The sequence below is a fragment of the Dromiciops gliroides genome, chromosome 1 (genome assembly GCF_019393635.1).
Source record: "Dromiciops gliroides isolate mDroGli1 chromosome 1, mDroGli1.pri, whole genome shotgun sequence".
In the NCBI taxonomy this organism is placed as follows: domain Eukaryota; kingdom Metazoa; phylum Chordata; class Mammalia; order Microbiotheria; family Microbiotheriidae; genus Dromiciops; species Dromiciops gliroides.
The window spans coordinates 375396445-375412829 of NC_057861.1; the positions used below are offsets into that span (position 1 = coordinate 375396445).

Below are 16385 nucleotides of genomic sequence, written 5' to 3' on the forward strand. Positions count from 1 at the left end.
GCTTAGCAATTGGTTGCCAAGTCTTGCTATTTTAATTTCACAACATTTCTTGAATCACACCTATTTCTTCTATGCACATAGCTACCACCTCAGTACAGACTTTCATCAACTATCACTTAGATTATTGCAACAGACTCCCATTAGTTCTTGCTCTCTCAAGTCTTGCCACATTCCAGTCCATTAGATAAAAGGTTGATAATGTAATTTTCCTTAAGCACAGATCTGATCATATGATCTCCCTACTCAACGAACTCTATTGTTTTCTTATTGCCTCTAGAATAAAAGAGAAAAATCTTCAATTATTAAATCCTATGAACCTAGCCCCCAAAAGTACATATAAAAATCATTCTCCACCACACACTCTATAATCTAGCAAAATTGGCTTTTCCTTTCTTCCTCAGATATTGCCCATGACACTTTACTTTCTATTTCTGTGCATTTACACTGGCTATTTCCCCATAACTGAATTTATGTCTTCCTCATTTCCACATCATAGATGCCATATCTTTATTTAAGAGCAGCTCATGTACAATATTCTGCAGAAAACCCTTCTGGATTTCCAAAATTTCTGGTGTCCATCAACCTTAGTTATCTTGTTTTTAATGATTTGGTATATATTTATATTTATCGATTTGATGTTTATTCTATATATTTTTTCATTTATCTATTTGTTTCTTTGTTTGCTAATTTATATACTTCTTGTCTCCCCTCTAAGAATGCAATATTATTGTTTTGTTTTGTTTTGTTTTGGTGAGGCAATTGGGGTTAAGTGACTTTCCCAGGGTCACAAAGCTAGTAAGTGTCAAGCGTCCGAGGCAGGATTTGAATTCAGGTACTCCTGACTCCAGGGCCAGTGCTCTATCCACTGTACCACCTAGCTGCCCTGCAAGATTATTAAAAACAAGAATTCTCTCATTCTTTGTACTTATATCTCTAGTGCTTACCACAGTTCTGGCACACAGTAGAAGCTTCATTAATATTTGATTGATTGATTCCAGTTAAATTGGTCATCATGCTATTTTGCACACATATATCATCTTTTTCCTGCTTTCTGTGAATTTTCAATATGGTCTCCTATTTCTAATATTTTCCCTTTTCCCCTTATGTGTTGGAATCCCTATCTTCCTTTTAGGAACAAACTCACTTGAAGGATCACCTTCAGTATTCTCTCCTACTTAAACTATTTCCTGAATGCCTCCCTAACCCAAAACATTAGGTGCTCTATTTCTACAATCACTGATTTACTTTGCATATATCCTACATATGCAAATATATATGTATATGTGTGTGCATATATATATATGTATATAAGTATATGTAGAGAGAGAGAGAGAGAAACAGAGAGAGGAAAAGAGTAATAGAAATAGATAATAGAAATAATTAGATTTAATGTATGTTTGCATATATATAATACACATGCACTCACATAGATACAAATATGGATGTATATAGGTGTGAATATAAAAACACACATGTACATAGTGCTTCTTAATCCCAGAAAAATGCATGAGAACAGGCAATTTTTATTTTTTTTATATATATATATTACCAACACTTAGTACAGTGCCTGACCACTGAACCACTGAAATGTTTCAAAATATTTTAAGGTTTAAGATTCAGTGTAATATAATGGGGAAAGATAAAGCAATAGAAATTAGTAATAGAGGTCTAGGTTATCCTACTAATTAGTTGAATGATTAAATTAGGTGAATAATTTTCTCATTCCTGGTCTTTTTCATCACCTAAAAATGAAAGGTTTAGACTAGGTGTTCTCTATGCCCTCTTCAAGTAACCTACATCTTTGATTCTTTTTTCAGAGCTGTGTGTTAGATTAATCTAACAAGGATATACATATTGGATAGCTGGGTTAAAAGGGATCTTAGGTAACATGAAATGATTTTAAACAAACTACTAAAATTGTCCAGACAAGAGGAAATACCACTTTTATTTATTATGATAGAAGAATAAAAATGTGTGTGTGTGTGTGTGTGTGTGTGTGTGTGTGTGTGTGAGAGAGAGAGAGAGAGAGAGAGAGAGAGAGAGAGAGAGAGAGAGAGAGGGATAGCAAAAGATTTAATGTATAGAGCACCATCCTTGTAGACAAAATGGCATAGGTTCAAATCTTAACTATCCCACTTCCCAGCTATGAGGTCAGGGGAAAGTCGCTTTACTTTACTGTGTCTGTTTTCTCACCTGTAAAATAAGGGGCATCTAGCTAGCACAGTGAATAGAGACCCAGGCCTGGAGTCAAGAACACACATCTTCCAGAGTTCAAATCTGACCTGACACTTACTAGCTTTGTGACTCTGGGAAAGTCACTTAACCCTGTTTGTCTCAGTATCCTCATCTGTAAAATGAGCTAGGAACAAAAATGGCAAACCACCCCAGTATCCTTATCAAGAAGACCCCAAATGGGTTCATACAGAATAAGATATGACAAGAACTACCTAATAATTTTTTTTTTAATGAAGAAAGGTGGTGGTTGGTTACAGCCTCTAACTTTCATAGCCATTAATGTCTCCTCTAGTTTTAAATCAGTGATACTATATAATATTTAAGGGACTTTTTGAAAGTGCCATTGACAATTCTGTAACTGACTAGATATTTTAGCCAGCAGACAGAATATTCTGGATTTTAGTAAGAACACCTGGGTTCAAGTCTTAACTTTATAAAGTAACATAAGTGATTGATGATGATGATGGATAAGGAGTTAAAAATCACCTCTGGGGTTTCAAGAGATGATTGACATAATGATGCTGCAATTAGAAATAAATCAGAAGAAAGCATTGATAGGTAGCATAGATGTCCCATTAATGCATTTTTATACTTAGTTTCTTATTTGATTCTTTTCTTTACCTTCAATTCTGAGAAATTAATAGACTGTGAATCAGGAAAAACAAACAAAAGTAATTTGTAATATAAAGAAGAGAAACTAGATTGAATTAATAAATGACCTTATCATAGAAGATAGTATTTATTTTGGGGGAAAATTGAAGGTAGGGGCAAAGGGGGGAAAATATGCCATTTAATACTGAAGTAAAGCACATAGTCTTAAGAGGACAAAGACCCCTTGCTCCTAAGTAGTGTTAATATTAATGTATGGATCACCTGGATTTGATGGAGATGCCTTATTATCCAAAAGTATATTTGATGAAACCCTGGATCAATAGGAGCAAAATGTCCTTCAACTGAAATTCAAACTGAACCCAGATCTAAAGTCCCTACCTGGTGACTTCTTTCCTCAGGATAGTAAGTCCTATCTTATGGGAACATATGGGCATCCTCATTCTTGCCAAACCCTTTTTTAGAATCCTATAATCTTATCATTATGCTTCCGTATTTTCTGCATACTTGTTATAATTGAAATTGTTAAATTGCTTTTGCTTCTGGGTTGTATTATCATGCTATTGAAACTAATAACTCTCTATAACCAGTGAACAAAAACACCGTATATACCCTCAGAAAGAGGAAGACTCTGAGCTCCCTTCTTTGGAAGGGTCTCCAGCATGATCATGTTATAATTCTTCTTGGGACAAAATAAATTGGTATTATTTTTTTTTTCCTGTCTGTATCTGATCTGGTTTAACCTGTAGGAGACATTATATTCTCTGATCTTGTTCTGCTCTGTGCAAAACATGTCTCTGTTTATTATTACTAATTTTGTAGGAGATATAAAATTAATTTCTCTGAACTGTTTATTATTTTTCTAAGAGACAGGCAGATAAAAACTAAGCTTAATTTTCACACTGTAGAAACTCCATATTAAGGAGAAAAAGTCATATAATTATTTTTTCTTTTTATCTATTGATCTGGAAGTCACTGTTACTGTTTCTGTTATCATCCAATTGTAAGAATTTATTGTCATTTTGGGGACCCCATGTTTGGCTGGGATTGGAGAGCCTTGGGCCCTCAGCGTTTTTCTCTGTGTGTGAGCCAGCTGGTTCCCTCCCCCCTTTGCTTCAGCAGAGAGCTATGAAGCCCCATGCTCCTTCGAGCCTTTGGGGACAGGTGGCCCACAGGACATCTGTGGAAAGCCCCAGCTCCCTCTGCTCTGAGGGGATATGCCCTAGAGATCCCAGGCGTGGTACAGCACAGCCCATGCAGAGGCCCTGGGTGCACAGCAGCGGGGCATGGCTCCCTTGAGCCCTGGGTGTGGTACACATGGCTCCCTCAAGCCCCACCAGGCCGTGTCCTAAGGAAGCCAAGAAAGTTAAAATGCAGTCTGGTAGTATATTCTATTTGTCTTTTTTCTTATCTTTAAATTTGTTCCACCTCTATAAACCCTGGTATTTGCTTAAAGTGACAGACAGAGGCTTCCTAATATTTTTCTTACCAATTTGGGAGAAGTAGTTGGGGGATATTTTTTTTTTAAATGGCCCTTACAGACTGGCGTAGATAGCTAATAGCCAGCTATAGCTTTACCAGCTAAAAGCTTACAGATTAGCAAGACAGTTAATAATTTCTTTCAGAATGGTGACTGCAGAAGGACTTACAGGCCAGTTATAATTTTTCAGATTGGCCAAACAGCCAGGAGTATACAGATTAGTTATAATTAATAAAATTTTTACACAATATTGCAGTGTTTGTTAACACTAGACTCATCCTCTTAATGCCTAGGAGATAAGGACAACTGTTAGGCTGGTTGTTCTACAGAGTTATCAGATGCTACCATCTGATTCGACATTACTGCAGAGAGAAAGAACCTAGCACCAGAACCTTTCCCATAAAGTATACCCTGTCCACATTATTGAGAATCATATAATCAGTATGGTCTCAATGAATGATATTGCTATCTTGTAAGGGTAAAGTTTTATTTCTGATACATTTCTTTTACTTTTGATCCATGACGTTAAATGTTAATTGAAAGATTTTTTTCCCATTTTACTACTTATTCATTTGAGATAACATGTCAATATTTAAGATCAACCCTATGATTTCATCAAATACATATACATATATGTGCATCTATATATCTATATAACTATATCTAAATAGATATTTAATTTTTATCTAGGATGAACACAATCTGAAAATATTAAGCAATGATAGAATTAGTCTCTCATTCATTTTCTGTATTTGGAATGTTAAAAAAAATGCTTACCTTGCCTACATATTGAGTGTCTGTACCTGTATACTCTTCCAGCAAAAAAAACTGATTCCACATCCAACCACGCTTGATACGATGTAGTATTTTCCCATGATCTTCTGAGAGGCTGAGTGTCCTTTCTTTTTGTAAATATTTATTCATTCTTTCTTGTAATGGTGTCAGGTCAACCACATGAAGCATAGATGTCCAAATAAATAAGGATAGGCAGGAACAAGTCCTCATTATGTATGATTTTGACAGGATGTCAAGTTCAATATTTCTTCTCTCTCTCTCTCTTTCTCACACACACACACACACACACACACACACACTGTTCCAAATGCTGTCTTCTGCTTTCAATAGACCTGTAAAATGAGCAAAATATTAAAAAATATATATTATAGGTCACTTAGTTTGATAGATCATATAATTTAATTCAAGTATTAAGACCTTGAAATGTACAAGCCACTATTTAAATAAGCTATCAATAGCTTCTTCCACCTTCTGTTATACTCATTGAAAAAAAATGTCACATCTGGGAGTGGATATCGTAGTCAATAATTATTATGTCATAAGATTGAATGAGGTTAAAATAACATCTTAATAGCTTAATTATCAAAATGTCAATAAGTTATGAATATATTAACATGGCTTATACTGAAAATACTAACTCTTGGGTGGGGAGGGAAGAGGTACAAAAATTCAATGATGAGAACAATGCCATGAAAAGTAAAATTGGCCAAAGAGGGAAAAGGATAAAAAATAAGAGAACTCCTTAAAAAGTAGAATTGACCTAGTTAAAAAGGAGATACAAAAGCTCATTGAAGAAAATAATTCTTTAAAAACTAGAATTGGTCAATTGAAAGCTAGACTTTATGGGACATCAAGAAATAAAACAAAATCAAAAGAATAGAAAAGTAGAAGAAAATATAAATAGAAAATTTGACTTTCAAATACAAGATTCAAGAGAAGCATAAAAAGGAAAACGGGAAAGATAAGCCATAATGCATTTAATAAGGTTAAATAAGATTAAACTATCTATCTTCCTATATAGGAAAATGATATTGGTAATTCATAAATATGTTCTAATTATTAGGTCAGTTAGATGGAGTATATAAAGACTGAAGGCACAAGTATGAGTTGAATATGATGAGATAATTATCTAAAAAAATAAAATAAGCAGTGAGAAAGAGGAATGTACCAGAAGAAGGAGAAAGAAAGACATAGAATAGGGAAAATTATCTGACACAAAAGAACTTTTACAGTGGAGGGTAAGATGGGGGACATGGAAGGGGGTGGGACTCATGAGCCTCACCCTCATTGGAATTGGTTCAAAATAATATACATACTTATTTGGTTATCAGAATTTCTTGTATTATGCAGGAAAGTTGAAGGGGAGGAGCATAAAAGAAGAAGCAGGATGATAGAAAAGAGGACATATTGTGTGAGGTAAAAATCAGAAGTAAAACAATTTTGAGAATGGGCAGGTTGAAAGGAGACAGGGTTGGATAAACAAGGGGGAATAGGATGAAGTGAAAACCATAATGTGAAAAAAATGACATCACTTTTTTCTGATAAAGACCTCCTTTCTCAAATGTATAGAGAACTGAGGGAAATTTCTAGAAATAAGAGCCATTCCTCAATTGATAAATGGTCAAATTATATGAATAGGCAGTTTTCAGAAAAAAAGTAATCAAAGGTAACTTTAGTCATATAAAAATGCTCTAAATGACTATTGATAAGAGAAATGCAAATTCCAACAAGTCTGAGGTACCACCCCACCCCTACTGGATTGGCTAACATGACAGAAAAGGAAAACAACAGATTTTGGAAAATATGGGGAAATTAAAATAATAATGTATTGTTGATGAAATGGTATGTTAATTCAACCATTCTGTAGAGTAAATTAAAATGATGCCCAATCACGCATACCATCTGTCTGAGCAAACATTTTTATCAGGTCTTTTTTTATCAGTGCTGGCAGTGAGTTGAAATTGAGGAGATGTCTATCAATGGGCATATAATTGAACAAGTTGTTGGAGAAGATTACGATGGAATAGTATTGGGCTATAAGAAACGACAAGTAGGATGCTCTCAGAAAAACCTGGACTTATATGAACTGATGCAAAGTGAAATGAGTAGAACCAGGAAAACATTGTATACAGCAATATTATATGATGGTCAACTGTGAATGACTTAGCTATTTTCAGCAATACACTGATCCAAGATATTCTGAGGGACTTACAATGAAAAACACTATCCATCTCCAGAGAAATAATTGAGAGTCTGAATGGAGATAATAGCATACTTTTTTTTAACCTTTACTTTCTTTTGGACAAAACTCAATGTTTTCTTTCACAACATGACTAAAATGGAAATATGTTTTGCTTAACTTCATATGTACAACACAAATCAAATTGCTGTCCTTCTCAATGGGGGTGGGGGGAGGAAATAATTTGGACCCCAATTTTTTTTTAATTGAATGTTCAAAATTGTTTTTTCATGTAATTGGGGAAACAAAATGTTTATTTTTAAAGAGTCAAAAAGTTTGAGAAGAGCACAGTGGATTGATTTTGAAAAATTGAAAAGCATTTCTTACTGATCCAAAGCTGTGTACATGAGCAATGGCCAATCTTTTCAACATTAATATTTTATGAGTTCTTCTGTATTATAGCAATACCTAAAACAGCACTTCCTTTAAGGAACTAGAGATTAACATCACGCAAGGAAAATAGAAAGGCATATGATGGAAGTGAGCTGGGTGTAACATAACCAATTAGGAAGTCTAAATAATGGGAGCTAAGGATATCATTAATGATATATAAGACAGAGAATGAACTGGCCAGATGACAAAAGTGAGGGAAGACAGATGACTGAAGAGAGTTATGGTACTAAAATCGCATCAGGGGCAAAGAGGAAAGTACTGCTTATTGTTGTGTTGACCTTCCATGGCACAATTTTGGGAAGATATGGAGGAGAGACATTCAAGATGAGCAGTCATCTTCAATATTGAAGGTTATTCCAACAGAGATGGGATCATAAATCCATTCACGCATTTGAGTAATCATAATATTAGTTAATATTTTTCTAAGAAAAGTAGAGCCCTGATAGTAAATATATAGGATTTTGTGTTTTCATCTCCTGTCAAAAGCTGCCAGATGTGAGGCTTTTTAATATGATGATTTTAAAATTCCTAAGAGCTTTTGATAGGACTAGTGTAACTACAGGTGCATGCACTTTGGATGGATACCTGAAGTGTTCTACTCTCTACTTAAAAGGGTCCAAAGAATTTGGAAAGCTGTGTAATTCCAACATCAAAACTGGACCCAGTCAAATTAGAGAAATATCAAAGAGAAACCTGTGTTCATCTGATGGACCAGTAGTAACAGCTACTATACCTCTGACCTTCAGAGGTCTTAGTACCTCTCCTTCATCCATTATTTAAAATTATCACACCATCCACCATGACCTCAGGGCATCTCCAGATTATATATCTTGCTCTCAACTATGCTGACATTTCCCACCTCTTGTTCTCAGAACATAAGCAAATTGAAAATGCCACTGCTGATTAATAGGGCATGATAATATAACCCTATAATTGCTCACAATCCTTGTGTCAGACTAGACTAAAGAATAATTCACTGGCTACCACTATGATATATGCATTATTTTTTCTTATTTATATGTTATTTTAAAGACTACCAATGACATCAAAGGATGAAGTCTTGATTCATACATGAATTGGATTTAAATGAGGCAGAGTTGTACAAAATCATTGGCCTCTCTCTCTCATCCAGAGACACTGAACTCCAGTGGCAAGACAAAAGTCCAGATAACTGGTGATGGCTTAGCATATAGTGGATAACCTTGTCTTCTTCAATGTCTGACCAAGTTTTCCACATTGCCTGCTTCAGTACTCTTCATGTCCATTGGAATAAATTGTTCTCATTCACCAATGTTACTGGGGGAAGTCTTCACTTCTTTGGGGCAGACACTCAATGATGTGTTTGTTGCCCATCAGTTGCCCTCAACCTAGTTTAGCCCTTCTGCCATGATAGTTTACTGGGGTGTGGCTGATGCACATGCTATAGCTTCTTGGAACCACAGGGGAAAGTTGTGTGCCAGGTGAACACCAAAGGTGGCTGATCAGCCCTGAAAAAGACTTGGAAAGCCTTTACACAAGAGGGGCTAGTCCTTCTTGAATACCTATACAGCTCTGCAATTTACTTGAAGATAGCCACTGAATCACTTTTACATTTTTATCTCTCATACTTCAAAGAGCGCCTGATACCTAGTAAGTACGTTAATTGATTTGATGTAAATACATAGCCCTCTGTAATCCATTCCCACCATACCTAAAGTGGCAGTGCCCTTCAGCCAATAGGCCCTGAGATTTGTTCTCCTGAACTCTGAGTTATGGTAGAGGTAGCAGTGGTCTAAAACATCTATATCCCAGAGATCCTACTGTTAGACATATTTCATCAAAGAGGTCAAAGAAAAAAATGAAAAGTTTTATAAACTTGAAAATGGGGCAGTTAGGTGGCACAGTGAACAGAATGTTGGCCCTGGAGTCAGGAAGACTCATCTTCCAAAATTCAAATCTGGTCTTAGACACTTATTAGCTGTGTGATACTGGGCAATGCACTTAGCTCTGCCTCAGTTTCCTCATCTGTAAAATGACCTGAAGAAAGAAATGGTAAACTGCTCCATATCTTTGACAAGAAAACCCCAAATGGAGCCATGAAGAGTTAGAAATGACTGAACAAAAAAACTGACAAAAACATATATCTATTATATCACAGTAATACACATGTGTGTGAAATAAACATGTATAAATAGATATAAACCTGCCCACAAAGGAATACATGTTTATCATATCACACATGTATATCTATATACATACATACACACATATACATATAAATATTCATGTGATACATGTATAGATATAAAAATATATCCATATATCCATATAACATATAACCATAAGTATGCATGTTTATAATATAGAATTATAGCTATGCATGGAGAAAAATATATACATATCTTTAAACAATTGGATGTGTATGTATACATACCCATAATTATGTATATATTCATATATACATGTACATACATATATATTTTATTAAACACATCTACATATTATATATAAATATATATATGTACAGTTGTTTTTCAGTCCTCTGTGATTCTTCATGACTCCATTTTAGGGTTTTCCTGGACCAGATACTGGAATAGTTGACATATAGGGTTAAGTGACTGCCCATGGTCACTTAGCTAGTAAGTGTCTGAGGCCAGAATTAAACTCATGAAGGTGAGTCTTGCTGATTCCAAGCCCAGTACTCTATTCATTGTACCACCTAATTGCCCACTTATACATGTATATGTATGTTTTGAAAATGGATACTTGAGATTACTTACTGTCTTAGGGAGGGGGGAGGGAGGGTGGGAGGGAGAAAAATTTGAAACTAGAAATCTTATAAAAAAAGTGTTGAAAACTATCTCTACATGTAATCGGAAAATAATAAAAATACTTTTATGGAAAAAAAAGAAAAGAGAATGGATACATGATTTGCTTGAGCCCATACAACAATCCTTTTACTGACCAAGAAAAAAATCCATTTGGACATGCAGGGAATCCGTAACTCTGAAGCCAATCAAAGACATCTGACTGCATGATAGGGGACTATGTATGTGGACCTTAACTTCAGAGGTTCCATAACTTTGGAATTTTCTTCTTTTTCTAAGGGATCTCTTTATCAAGTCATCTCTTAATCAAACCTTGAACTGAATGATCACCAAGAATGTCTTCTGATTTGTGTATCAAAGGCCACATTCTTCACCCCTGGAATTACTCACACACAAACACACACACACACACACACACACACACACACAAACACACACACACACTCCTCCCTTCCACACTCCCTTTGGGATTGGGCCTTCCAAGCCCATCTTTCTTCAAAATTCCTTACCTGCCTTTTTGATACTATATATAAACCCTTGCAATATACTGCATGGGGATCATATTAAGCAACAGACAGAATAGCAGCCAAAATCATGTTAAGTTTTCTTCCCTATTTAACAAAACCTTTCTTTTAATTTTTATAGGCATTGTCTTCCTCTGGTTTCCTTCCCCTTTAGGAAGAAGGGAATTAAAACCTCAAAAATTGGCCTTTGTATTCTTAGGTCTGCCCCTTTTAGTAGAGAAAGATGTAAATTCCATTAAGGGAACATTTGCTTTGCTTTACAGTGTATAAGTTAGAAACAAATAGAATACATAAAATCTTGGGATAATGTAGAAAATAGTGTTGAATGAAATTAATACAACGTAGGAGGCAACCTGGTATATATATATATATATACAAAATATATATAAAATAGATCTTGAACTGAATTTAGAAAACTTAGATTTACATCTGTCTTTGGATATTTATTATTTGACCCTAAAAATAAAATCACTTAAAACTCTCTGAGCCTCATTTTCCTCTCTAAATATGGGACTTAAATTTAATGATGTTTACATTTATCTAAATGATGTTAATTTCCTTTTCAGCTCTAGTTTTGATACTATGTACCTATGAGCATACTCAGTATCAACCACATCAGAGATGACATGAATAGATATAACACAATTGAAACTAAAAGTAACAAATTTTAAAGGCTATACTTGGTTGGAAAAAATATGAAAATGCACTGTCTTTATAGAGATAGATTACTTGGGTGTGGAACACTTACTATCATTTAGGACTGCTGACCTGGTCTAGTGTAAGGATTCTTGACATTCATTTTGTTATGGTTACCTCGACACCATTGACAATCTAGTTACACCTGGTTTAAATACACAAAATATAATATATAGGATTATGAAGGAACCTATTTTTATAGAAAATGTATCAAAATATTTTGTTTAAAGTTTGTGGATTCCAGGTTAAGAATCACTAGTCTTGGAAGTAGGTAGGTGGTACAGTGAATAAAGTGAATAAAGCACTGGCCATGGAATAAGGAGGACCCGAGTTCAAATCCAACTTCAGATACTTAACACTTACTAGCTGTGTGACCCTTGGCAAGTCACTTAATCCCCATTGCCTCACCAAAAATGAAATCATTAGTCTAACACTTCCTCCCTACTACCCCAACAAACACATACACAACCCATTTAGGAAGAGATCTTTATATGGATTTTAAAATAGTGGCAATATAGTTTCCAAAGAAAACCTTAGTGAAAACAACTTAGAAACAGAGGACTAGGGAAGATATGATATGAGTTGTAATGTCTCTTGATTGGATCTCCAATAGATGAAGATGAGTGGCATGGCCTGTCCATATCAGGGATTATGGGCTCAGGACTTCTAAGTATTTCCTAAATCAGGACTAACTTCTGTGACCTTCAATAATCAAATATTTAAGATATACCAGTTCAATGAACAAGACAAGGAGGTACTAAGACTAAATTATGTTAAATTTTCTGTTGATGGTCCTCTCATATATACCTCGCCCATAGACACACAGCTTGGAATTTTGTTGGACTTTAGTGAAGAGTGTCATATTCCTCACCTCCATTATCATCATTGCCATCACCATTATCATTAGTATCACTGCTGATAGTTATTAAATAATTGATGCATGTTATATGTAATTTGGGTGTTTCAGATTAGTTTTATTCAAAATCACCACAGATTAAATATAGCTATAAACAATAAAGTCATATCATGGCTATAACTTTGTGACAGCTTTAGGCATCAATTACTATCCATAACAAAGAACACATATACATCAGATAGCAATTTTTCCAAAAACAACTAGATTTGTTTTCAAATAATAAAATAAATATAAACATATATAAATAATTCAAACATGAATCTGAATTAATCAAACATAAAAATACCAATAGTGTCTGAAGGGAAATATTCAATCATTCAGAAAAATATTTAAAATATTTGGTGTTCCAACATGATGATATTACCTATTTTTCCTTCATATAGAATATGATTCCACCATCAGTGAAGCTAAGCTTAAAATTATTGGTAGCTCCCCACATTTCTTGAAGAGGAATTATATCAGAGAGGAATTGTCTCAGAGATGAATTGCCACAAAGTTTCCATTCCTACATCTTTCTATTTTTGTTTGCTTTATTTGGTGTTTTCTTGTTGTCATTGTTTTTACCAGCTACAAACAGCCCTGTGTATTTTTTTAACTAGACTAATGGACTTCCTATTTCAGTCTATTATAGGCAATTACTTTTGTACTCCTTCTATGTTGGTGATAACTTCTTATGAGTTCTCTGTGGGCTTTTTAACTATTGAATAATATTCTTCCTCTGGGTACTGAAGCATGTTACTTTAATAAAAATGAAATTGCCAATATGCAGAGCATAGCTAAGAAGCTCTTTTTGGTGGCTAAAATTTTGAAATTGAGGAGATATCCATCAATTGGGGAACACCTGAATAAGTTGCGGTATATTATTATAATGCACTGTTTTTGTGCTATAAGTAATGACAAGCAGGATGAGAGTATGTATTCTTTCTATTAAAAACCCATATGAACACAATTGCAGCCTTTATGAATATATCCATGTAGTTTCTTATATTTCACTAAAGAATAATTGGGGATGTACCAAAAATAAGACTCTCTAATTAATACATTTCTTGATATATTATTGCCAAATAATTATGAAATGGGTTAAAATAGAATAGTATCCCAAATAAATTCTATCTTATCACAATTTTCAAATAACAAAATTAGTGAAGATAAAAAAATAAATGAAAAAGCATGAAGGCATCAGATAGCCATTGCTTTTCTTTGGGGAGAACAATTCTCCACAGACACTAACCTACTGATAAATTCATATTTTGCTTATTTTATATTGCTTATTATTTTACTTGTTATCCCATGCTATCTAAGCCTGAAGAGAGTTGTTTCCTCTTCCCTCTCCCCTAACACAGTAACTCAGTTTCCCAAGTTTTACTAGAATACTGTGAGGCCAAAGGGAGATCACCAGAGAGGTGTCTTGAATAGGGAAAGGAAAAATGTTTATATTTATAGTGAGAAAAGTAGGTTATTGGGGCAGCTAGGTGGTACAGTGGATAGAGCACCAGCCTTGGAGTCAGGAGAACCTAAGATCAATTCTGGCCTCAGACACTTAACACTTACTAGCTGTGTGACACTGGGCAAGTCACTTAACCCCAATTGCCTCACCAAAAAAAATAAAATATTAAAAAAGTAGGTTATCTCCCCTTTATCTTAATCTCCTTCTTATGGGAAGTTCATATCTTATTTTGGACTTCCTGGGGTTCTAAGACATCCTTCAAGGTGGGTACTTTTCTCCCTGGGGGTGTTTTTGGGGGTTTACATGTCATAAGGTGAACCTAAGGACACATTTGGTCTTTCTGTGAATATGTATAAAAACATGTTCAAACATGTCAGACCCTAAGGGTCTCTCTGTTTAGGATATCTCTTTACTTTAAGATCTGGTTTCTAAGTGCAGTTTCTATTTCCTGTCATCTAGGAATATTATTGGCTATTAATGGCTAATGGTCCCTGGCTACCTTCATTAAGCTTCTGTTGATATTTTTTGTTGATAGGGATTCAACCCTCTGTTACTGTACTATTGATAATAGCACAAACCTTTCTTTCTCTATTAACCATTTTAGCTACTATTGATCAAGTCTTAGGTTATCTGTTAACCCCTTTTAGCCTCATCCATCAAATTGCCTCCTGAAACATAAGCAAAGCCTAACATGTTAAATTAAACATCTTGTCTTCAGGACAGTAGTAGACCTCACATTCATTTTGTTTAAAATTAATTTTCCCTATGTTTGATTTTACCAACTCTAGTGCCCTTCTCCCAGACACTTTCATAAATGTTAGATTTAGAAGAAGAGGGGATGGAAATCATTATCTTTATCTTTTGCAAGAATCCTTCTTCCTGGAACTGTATTAATGTTATATTCCCATTCTCTTGTTATGCTTGTACAATCACTACTGATTATATATTCATGGTGAAACTGTAGCCTCTCCCTCTCCATCTGCAAAATAAGATAATTCATTTCATGGACTTCATTTCCATCATTTTAAGTTTCTAGCTGATATGGGTATATCTTATTTTCTCTGTAGCTTTGTGTTGCCTTTGTACATTGTTTTACCTGCTATTATGCAGGATTTTAGGAATTAATTCCTAGCATATCATATCTGGCAAAAAAAAATATGTTTCAGCCCAAAAGACCTGTTGATCAGTACTCAGAATCAAATTAAAGAAGCAATTTACCTGAACAACTAAAAAGCTAGGGATGTTTACCGTAGGATCAATATCACAGAATTTCACATGGAAATTGGTAGTGCTGTAGTTTATTTCTCCTGTTACTGAAATGGCAAAAACATTCAGTTGCCCCAGACTCTTGGCTTTCTATACTCTGAGATATGTTTTGTCCACTTCAGATATTCATAGTAGTGTCCAGGACCTTGTTCTAATTTTCACTGCTACACAGCCAAAGGAAAGCCCTTATATACCTAAAGGGGATGGATGGAAGCAGGGGAAAGAATGGTAATATCCTATTAATTTCTTATGGGAGTGATTGATTAAAAGTTTATTTTAGGGAAACAAAAAAGAGGAAAATAAAGCAAAACAAAATAAAATTATGATATGAAAGAGACAAATTATCTCTTATCTATACTAAGAATAAATTTTGACCAGTTTGGATTTATTTATAAAGAACTTCTGAGTTACATCATGGGAAACTAATTTTTTGTAGTCCTATGCAGATCCAGATTAAGTCACATCTCATCAACTCACAAATATAAATCCACCTACCAATCATTCCTCTAAAGATAAGAAAAATCTGTACAAGGGCTGATCCAGATTTAGCTAATCATCGATGCCCTCAGGGCATCTGCATTTTGTACTAGCCCTAAACTCTCTCACCATAGAGTCAATACCTTAAGGAAAAGTTACATCAATAATGTTTAAAATTTTGAAAATTTATATTTACATTTCCTATTGAGTTAGTACAATATAGTGGATAGAGAATTGACCTTCAAGCTAGAAAGAAACAGGTTCTCTGACACATGTCTCTGACACATACTGACTGTGTGACTCTGGGCAAGTCATATAACTTCTAAATTCTTTAGAGGAGAGTCTAAGATTATAAACTGCAGATAAATTGCACTAGTAGATGAGGTTTTCCTCTAACCAGAGTTCTTTAAATGAGTGAAATTACATGTCCATTATTTATACCTATTAAATAAATAAGGAATAGCTATGTCTTCATTTAAATGGACTATTTTGTAGACAGCT

The 16385-nt window shown here is 34.5% G+C and overlaps 1 protein-coding gene across 1 annotated transcript in view; it reads right to left on the bottom strand.

Annotated features, from left to right (window-relative positions):
• CDH9 (cadherin 9) overlaps nt 1–16385 on the bottom strand; it is a 228550-nt gene that overhangs the window by 153692 nt on the left and 58473 nt on the right. Inside the window, exon 2 of the mRNA XM_043972884.1 lies at nt 5102–5451. Within this exon, the coding sequence (XP_043828819.1) occupies nt 5102–5329 (228 nt within the window). The 5' untranslated portion in view covers nt 5330–5451. The remainder of the gene's footprint in view (nt 1–5101; nt 5452–16385) is intronic.